The sequence below is a fragment of the Nestor notabilis genome, unplaced genomic scaffold, assembly GCF_000696875.1.
Source record: "Nestor notabilis isolate BGI_N333 unplaced genomic scaffold, ASM69687v1 scaffold15993, whole genome shotgun sequence".
NCBI lineage: Eukaryota > Metazoa > Chordata > Aves > Psittaciformes > Psittacidae > Nestor > Nestor notabilis.
In genome coordinates, this window is record NW_009922519.1 from 544 (window position 1) to 9,711 (window position 9,168).

The 9,168-nt window shown below is 46.2% G+C and overlaps 1 protein-coding gene across 1 annotated transcript in view; it reads left to right on the top strand.

The window, feature by feature from the left end:
• Positions 1–2,536, top strand: part of GAPDH (glyceraldehyde-3-phosphate dehydrogenase) — a gene marked incomplete at its 5' end in the record, with an annotated part of 2,808 nt that extends 272 nt beyond the window's left edge. Inside the window, 9 exons of the mRNA XM_010011655.1 lie at positions 72–178; positions 264–354; positions 540–655; positions 772–853; positions 1,000–1,151; positions 1,275–1,353; positions 1,580–1,663; positions 1,807–1,904; positions 2,235–2,536. Of these exons, the coding sequence (XP_010009957.1) occupies positions 72–178; positions 264–354; positions 540–655; positions 772–853; positions 1,000–1,151; positions 1,275–1,353; positions 1,580–1,663; positions 1,807–1,904; positions 2,235–2,304 (879 nt within the window). The remainder of the gene's footprint in view (positions 1–71; positions 179–263; positions 355–539; positions 656–771; positions 854–999; positions 1,152–1,274; positions 1,354–1,579; positions 1,664–1,806; positions 1,905–2,234) is intronic.
• Between the last annotated feature and the right edge of the window lie 6,632 nt (positions 2,537–9,168).

The following is a 9,168-nucleotide window of genomic DNA, read 5'->3' on the forward strand; positions in this document are numbered from 1 at the left end:
GGTGTAGGCAGAACAAGGGTTGGGGTTATTGTGGCTGAGGTGCCTGACCTTCCTCCCTCTCTCTTTGCTAGGTTTACATGTTCAAATATGACTCTACTCATGGTCACTTCCGGGGCACTGTCAAGGCTGAGAATGGGAAACTTGTGATTAATGGGAATGCCATCACCATCTTCCAGGAGTAAGTATCTATCTCCCTCTTGCACCCCTGGAGGGTGAAAGCAGGTATTGTTCACAGCAGCTCTTACAATTTTGTCCTTTCTCAGGCGTGACCCTGCCAACATTAAGTGGGGAGATGCTGGTGCTGAATATGTTGTGGAGTCCACCGGTGTCTTCACCACTATGGAGAAGGCTGGGGTAAGTATGCCACAGTAGCTCACAGAAGAAGGAATACTGCTGTTCCTGCCTGTGGGATGCATCACTCTGTACAGAGTTGCTCAAAATGGGGCTGGGAGGGAGAGGAGGTTGTTTGGTAGAAGTGAGCTGTTGGAGCTATGCTGTGTTATCTAATCTTCTCTTCTTTTTGTTGCTTTTTCTTCCAGGCTCACCTGAAGGGTGGTGCTAAGCGTGTTATCATCTCTGCCCCCTCAGCTGATGCTCCCATGTTTGTGATGGGTGTCAACCATGAAAAGTATGACAAATCTCTGAAAATTGTCAGGTAAGGAGAGAGGAAGATGCTCTTTGGCCTGGAGCTCTCACCAGCTGCCCGGGGTCTCATCTTGCCTCTGTAGATGTGTTGCCTCTGGCTGATGTGCCTTTTTCTTTGCAACCCAGCAATGCCTCCTGTACTACTAACTGCCTGGCGCCCTTGGCCAAGGTCATCCATGACAACTTTGGCATCGTGGAGGGTCTTATGGTAGGTCTGAAGCTTGTGACTGAGGAGAGTGCCTTATGCACAGGTCCCCTCATGTGAGAGGGAAAGCATCTATACTCCCTGTGGCTCCTGGGATGCTTTTTCTGGAGAGTATTCCCTGTGTTCTTACTCCTGTGCTCTTTTCCCAGACCACTGTCCATGCCATCACAGCCACACAGAAGACAGTGGATGGGCCCTCTGGGAAGCTGTGGAGGGATGGCAGAGGTGCTGCCCAGAACATTATCCCAGCATCTACTGGGGCTGCTAAGGCTGTGGGAAAAGTCATCCCTGAGCTCAATGGGTGAGCGTTGTCCCTTTGGTGTCAGGAGGAGGCAGCCAGTACCTAGCCAGCTCTGACCTATTCTTAGCAGCATGGAGGGCTGGCAGAGGTGTACTGTTCCCTGCTGACTCGTGTCTCTCACAGGAAACTTACTGGAATGGCTTTCCGTGTGCCAACCCCCAACGTCTCTGTTGTGGACCTGACCTGCCGTCTGGAAAAACCAGTAAGTGATGTGGATAAGGCTCTAAAAAACAGACTTCCCCCTGCTTCCTGTAAACTGTCTTGTACTTGGAATTGCACTCTGTGCATCCTTCTTGTTCCTAAGATGTGATATTTGTGATGGAAGCACCATGGCAGATGGTGCTTCCGTGTGTCTCCTCCCGCCCACCTCCCTGGTGGACATTTTCTGTCAGTTGGGATGTGACCATCTTAAATTTGTCTCTTCTCAGGCTAAATATGATGACATTAAGAGGGTAGTGAAGGCTGCTGCTGAAGGGCCTCTGAAGGGCATCCTTGCATACACAGAGGATCAGGTAAGTAACTCCTCATCTCTTGTCCTGTGGTTACTGGTGCTTGCATCATTTTTCTGATGGTACCAGCCTTGCCGGGATTGCAGTTTGGTAACTTCTGCTTCTGGCTGTGGGTAATTATGTGTTACGATTTCCCTCTGTTACAGGTTGTCTCCTGTGACTTCAATGGTGACAGCCATTCTTCCACCTTTGATGCGGGTGCTGGTATTGCACTGAACGACCATTTTGTCAAGCTGGTTTCCTGGTAGGCAGAGCCTGGGGGTGGTGTGGGGAGGCCGGGGGGTAGGGGCTGGCACAGACAGTCACAGGCTTGTGTCCTGTTCATCACTGCTGGATGGTCATGCACAGACCCCTGCAGAGGAGGGTGGCTCCAGTGTGTAACGTTGTAGTGAGATTACTACCCAAAACTATACCACCCTCCCCTGGAGCATGGAAGGGATGCTTACTGCTAACTTGTCTGGAAGTGGATGAGCCTGGTTCAGTGGTGTGGGGTGGGGCAGAGGAACAGGAACAATGGAGGAAGAAAGGATTCAAGAAGTGGGTTGGTCCTGAGAGCACTTCTGTTTGTCCCCAGGTATGATAATGAGTATGGATACAGCAACCGTGTTGTGGACTTGATGGTCCACATGGAATCCAAGGAGTGAGCCAAGCACACAGCCCCCCTGCTGCCTAGGGAAGCAGGATTCTCCTTTGTTGGAGCCCCTGCCCTTCTTCACCACCGCTTAGCTCTGCATCCTGCAGTGAGAGGCCAGTTCTGTTCCCTTGTCTCCCCCACTCCTCCAACTTCTCCCAGAGCCTGGGGGAGGTGGAGAGGCTGATAGAAACTGATCTGTTCGTGTACCACCTTACATCAATAAAAGTGATCACCATCTGAAATGCCTTGTCCATCTGTGGAAAATGGGAATGTGTGTGTGGATGTTCCGTGAGCAAACTTAGGTGCTTGCGTTAAGAGGAGCTCTTGGAGCCTGGCTGAAACTGCTGGGCCAGCTCCTTGAGCAGTGCTTGCGTGGACGCTGTGAGGCTGTGGTGAATCTAGGTGACAGACACAGCAAATGCCTTAAGAGTTGCTTTGGACAGCTTGGATCATGCATAGGCATTGCACAGCCTGGGATACCTGACTTGACCAGCAAAAGCCTATCTCCCTTGAGTGCTGCGCTGCAGAGAGCAGAGCTGTGGTATGTAGACTGGTGGAGCCACCTCTGCCAGATGTGAGAGCAAGACTCATGCCTCTGAGCCAAAATAAGGTGTGGCGCAGGGCTGTGCTCGCCAGACTGCTGTGTGATAGAATAAAAGGTAGCTCTGCTGCTCTATCCACCTAGCTCTGGATTTGCTTGTCTGAGGCATGTAAAATGCTGAGCAGATGACTTTTTTGCATTTGGTTTGGCAAAGGGGCACAAGAATCAGGAATTGTCTTTTTCCCTTCCGAATCCTGCAGAAATCCTACAAGGAGGATTTTTCATTTGCTTTTTCCTTCTAAATGAATCAGCTTGTCCTAGAGGAAATGGCTGCCTAGGGACGTGTCGGCAGCTGGTGTTACCATGGTGGTAGCTGGTCTTAATTCTGGCTTAATTCTATACGTAAGGAGGGGCAGTTGCAGTTAAGCTCCTGAGCAGCAAATCTCTGCAAGGTGAGTGTCAGGCCTTTGACAGGGACTGTGTAACCTTCCCCTGGAAGCACAAATGCTGCTGGGCAGAGGCTGAGCCTTCTGTGAGCGCTAGGGTAGATAAGTGATGTGCTGCATGAAATCATGTGGCACACCATTTTTAGCAGCTCCATTTACTGTCTGGCTGTGATGTGTTGTCCTCTCCCTGGCAGGCAGAGTTGGAGCTGTTGTCTGGACCCCCCAACTACTTTAGACCCTGACCTGGAGCAAGGACTTAAGCTGGAGGACTTAAACTGTCAGGATGAAGTTAAGTTGGACATGGTTTCCCAGAGCTGCTTATCTCCATTGATTGGGCTGTGTAAAAATTAAATGTTTACTGGACTAGAGGGTAATGACTCAAAGCTGCTTTGCAAAGAGAAAAAGGTTGAATAACCTATCTCAGTATGGGAGCTGGGACTCTGAGCAGTTTGCTAGCCCTGGGTTAGCAGTAATACCCAGCTTACCCCAAAAACCGCCCTGCAGGGGCTTTAGGTAACTCTGGAGTTAAATGGGAGCTGCCTGGTGCTGGGGCTAACTGGAGGCAGCCCTCCCAGTGGAGTTCAATTTCTGATGGGGAGAGGTGTAGCCTGCAGCCTCTTAGGCTTACACATGAGTCTTGGGTTGGTCCCATCCTGTCCTCGATTGCTGCGCTTGGGTGCTTTGAATGGCTGGGCTGTGTGCTGCTGTCTGCGCACTGGTGTGCATGCCAACGAGTGCCTTGCTTGGTAATCTGGAGGTGCAGAGAGGCTACTAAAACACCTTGTTGGGGGGTTGCCTGTTTTCCCATGTAAAACAAAGATACTTTGAATTGGGTTTTAAGTAGGAGCATTTCAAGAAGCCACCTTTTTCCTCTAAAAAGCCTTATGTTTCCTAAGCAAGATAAGGCTGCCTAAAAATTCACTTAGAGCAAAGAACTCTTGTTATTTAACAAGAACCCTATCAAACCTGAGATCAAATTGCTGTGGGAATGAGCAAATTCATACAACCTGGGGGGTGGAGGAAAAAATGTGCGCTCTCAGACCAACAATTGCTGGGAAGGTTTCAGATAAAGGTTCACTTTGCTTTTAAAATACTATTTCAGCTGTTTTACAATCTTGCTTGAAATTCTTAGAAAAGTGATAGGGTACCAACGTGAGGCAAGCCAGGAATCACGGTTGCTCTTGTACTGAAACAGGGAAAGCAAATGTGGCAAACAAGTCGGGCAGCCTTTGGACTGCCTGGAGGGCTTGGTTTCCTCTCTTATATAAGCTCCTGAAAAAGCTCTTCTCTTAAATCCTCATTTTACATCCAGACACTCTGCCTGCAGATGGCACCACAGCAAGGCCCCTCCGGACAGATGGAAAAGCTAGCTCAGTGGCCGGACTGTCCAAGAATATGCAGCCCTGTCCTAAAAAAATCTTCTTTGGTTTTGTTAATTTGAAAAGCTGTGATACATGACTGCAGATGGCATTGGGTAAAGATGGGAGACCCACTGTGGCAGCTGCTTCTCTCTCTGGGGAAGGGGAGCTCTAGGCTTGTTCTGAAAGAATTTCGAAGGAGAACCTCACCAAGCATTTCGCTTGGTGAGGGAAGGCTGGCACTCGGGCAGACATAAAGAGGCTCTTGTTCAGTAAAGGAACTAAAAGCAATCACACTGCTCTGCTGGGACAAACTGGCTCCAAGAGCAGCTGTGATAAGCCAGAGTCCATCCTGGTTTATGAACACCTTGCAAGCGGAAGGTACAGAAAAACACCGATCCTGGACAAAAGCCCTTCATCCATGGGCTGGGCACAAGGGATCACTGTGCTGGTGCGTGGCCCATGGAAGAGGACAGGGATGTGCCTGGGAGATGGGTTTAACCCTTTGCAAGGCTGACCTAAGGGACAACTTCTTTGACGGGCAACCAACCATTTCTAAGGGTGGTAAGCACCCTTTTGTTTTGTGTTTTTTTAAGACAGAGGAAATTCAAGTGATGCTGCACTATGGTGATTAGTAGTGGTGTTACAGGAAAATTCCCTTTTGTGGTAACTTTGAATGTTTAGACACGTTATTTTATAGTTCACTGGCATTTGCACACACTACCACACATGCATCGCTACCCCAAGAAATAGCTCCTTGTCCTCAGACCACCTTCTTCTCAAGATGCCAGCATGAAACTTCATTAAGATGCCACGTAGTGAAAAACGCACCAAAATGTAGCAAAATGGTGACTGTGTAAGGACAGTAAAAGAAGTCTTGGACATTTAAAACATACTCTGCCCACTTCTGTATTAATACATGAGTCTTTGAGCAAAGCAATCAACAAGATCTGTGCAAGGAAGAGGAGATACAGGTCTCTGATTGGAAAGACTGTGACACAAGGCATATATTGCACAGTTGTATAAGAAAAACATCTTAACTGATAATGTTCCAAGCTCCTTTGTATCAGATGCCATTTGCAAAATGCAGGTTCATGACTTGACTTAAACTCAAGAGTACTCAAATACTCCTGTGGGCACTGGCAGGACTAACAGCACTATGTCAAAAACAAGCTGCCTACCTTTGGGCAAATAATGTGTTACTTACTTACTCTTCTGAGCTGAATGTAATTCCTTACTACAAGACAGCTAGCGTAATATTACTATAGAAATGTCATCTTCTTGAGGGAGTTATTCTCAATTAAACGTTCCTAGAAGGAACAGTAGTACTGGGTTATTCTGCATAAGATCTGAAAAGGCAGCTGTCAAAAAGCTGTAGTCAAATGAATATAGAAGAAAAACAAATACTAGCAAATTAAACTTAAGAGCCAAAAAAAAAGCAGATTTTTTTTTTTTTTTGTAACTGGGACAAGTAGGAAAGATAGTATGAAAATCTTTATCAAATGTACCTTGGAATGCATGGAGGAGACAAGAAAGCTGCCAAAAACCTGTATGGGAGTGATAGGGAAAATAAGGCCATGGCAGAAGAGTAAAGCTGATCTTTTGCCATTACAGGAGCTTTTGGGTTATTCCCAGTGATTTTCCTCAGTGATTTTCAGGTTTTCCCAGATTTTCCTCAGCAGCAATGAGAAGAAGCCACTGATGCAAACTGAAGCATCAGGACTTGAGAACATGAAGGGCAGCGAACCCTCAGTACCAGGTGCCAGACTCAGATGTGGTCTCCAGCATGAAATGGATGAATAGGTAAGTGCGTGCTGTAAGTAATTCACCTCTCGCATCAGCCCCACAACATGAGGAAAAGCAACTGGCAAAACCTTTCAAAGGACCTGAACTGCCCCAGAACAGGGAAGACTACCCTCTCCAAGCTGAAAACAAGCGGCAAGGCTGATGGTGACTGAGAAGGTGCAAGTAGCCAGTGTCTGAGGACATCTGCCCCAGGGTCATTTACATTCAACCCCTTCAGAACAATTTGGAGCACGGGGTGCCAAGGCTTGTTGTTTGAGCAAAATGCTGCAGGACACTCAACACTGAATCAGCCTATGGAAAGGTGCAGAAGGATCTTGTGACTGGGTTATTAAAATGGTGGGTGAAATTCAAGGTTGCTAAATGAGACGTAATACGTGTAGTAGGGGAGACAAGTCTGACATTGGAAAGTTGCCCAACTCTCCCCCGAGCAAGTGAGCAACCTTTATTGGCCTTGCTTTGAGTCCTGGGACAATAAAAAAAAACATATGTAGTTTGTAATTTCCAGGTTTTTAGTTACCAAGTTGGGTGCTGGTTTAGGTACTGGACCCCAAGCAGATACTGAAATCTCACTGAATGCACATGGCCTCAAGCTTCCCCATCTCCTCATATTCCTAATATGCCTTTCTCAGCCTGACTAAACTGCCATCTAGCCCATCATTATGAAGTAACTTTAGGGACTAGGCAAAAATACTTGCTCGCCATTTATGTTTTTAAGGAACAAAATAACTAAAATTTTCCATCTCAAAGCATTTTTCTCCAGCCTGGAATCATGGTAAGGAGTTTTTGCTTCACCTACTCCGATTTGTGATGGACAAAAGCACACCAATGCTTGAAGATGTCATCAGCTTCAGCGTCTGGCTGAGAAATCACACGAGGGTACTTGTGAGCCCTGTTCCCTAAGTCTTTCCAGCCTTCCTGCTGTCCAGGGCATGGTTAGTCACTAGTATTTCTTGCTCTTAGAGGTATCTATGCATAGCTTAAACACTGCCTATATATGTATGTTCTGACTTTATATAAAAATATATTTTAATGCTTCTTGGCATTTTGGACTGAGACACTCATTTTGAGCCTGTATCATTTCCACGCATCATAAAAAGCATCAGTTTTGTCTGTCAATTCCTTGTCCCTCCACAAATCTGTGCAGATTTTTCCCATTCCTTCGTGATTTCCACCCTCCTCCCCCCTCCACTGGTTTCTCATTGGTTTTCATACGTGGCCTGTCAGACCCATCACTGACGTCACTTGCTTACCCGTCCACTCAGTCTTTTTATAACTGTCTTCCCTAATGCATTTAAAAACCAGCACCAGCAAACCACGGACTTTAGCAGTCAAAGCTTTTTCACCACCAGTGAGGTTCGAATGCTTTGCAAAACACTGTTTGCAGGAGCACGATGACAGCACTGTGCTTTTTCCCCAGCATTACTTTACCCCACCTCCCCCAAGCAGCCTCAGGCTTTGTGCAGCGCCTTTTCGCCCCTATAGCACCTCGTGCACCTCTGCATTAGCATGCTCTAGGTCACCTGTGCCTGAATATGTGGAAGGGTTTATTCCGAGAAGATCCTGCCAAGGATCCTCCTTAATTGCTAATGGAAAGTGCTTCATCATTCCCCTCTGACCACATTCTGCTCTTTCCAAATACAGAACAGACATAGCTGGTGAGTACTTCCTTCTTTTTTTCTTTTTTTTTTTTTTGCCTCATTTTGATATTTTTTCCAGTTTCACCCAAGTCAATAGGTTTATATTACTGCTGGGATTGATTTTTCTTTAAATATAACTAGAACAACTTGTTAGCGTCCTTAGACATGCAGCTATTGTTAGTTTTTTTTTCCTTGAGGTGACAGAGGTAGCTGAAGACCTTGTTTTAGACAGCTGAAGTATTTTCTCACTATTCATTTTTCCCCCACCCACACTTGCTGTAGTTGTTACAAGGTTTATTATTATTAAGTAGGGTCAGGCTTTATTATTTTTATTAGTTATTCTTGTTTCTAAGTACTATTGTCACATGACCACTTATTCCAGGAAGTAGTTCACTGAAAACTATCTTCTCGTGTGGACTAAATCACAGTTTTTGGATAACTGGAAAAACTCTCCACTTCCCAAAGATCTCCATTTTTTAATACTTCCCCTAAGCAACTTCACTATAAGAAATGGCTACATAACACCATGAAGTACTCTTATGGCTTTTTGTCCTGGGTGATATCTTGATTTGTTTCTCACTTGATCCCTTGTCTTTAGGACATCAATCCTAACCTGGTCTTCATCTGTCATAAGGACATCTAAGATCACTGCCTTACTTGGGCATGCCATCATTTGTAAGTTGCTGAGCAACTCCACAGCACAGCATATTCTCCAGTATCCCCAGCCAAAGACTTCCATGACAACATAATTTTCCTTTTCACACAAAGCAGAGAGGCACTTACTTACAAAATAAATCACCACCTTTTGTTTAGGAATTCAGTATATGAAAGACCCTTCAATGCCTTGACACAGCTGTATGTCAGAGCATATTTCTGGCTGTTAGCTCTAGTGCAACCCTGATTTTTAGCACAGGTTGCAATCCCAATTCACAACGGCTCTTGCCCATTCCACCTTTACCCAACAAGTTAGACTGGTGAGCTGGCAGTTCTGTGATGTGTCTGTGAACATTAGAAATACCAATTAACCACATTTCTTCCTACCCTGAGAACTTCTATTTCCACCTTGTCCAGATGCAGTCTCCTGCT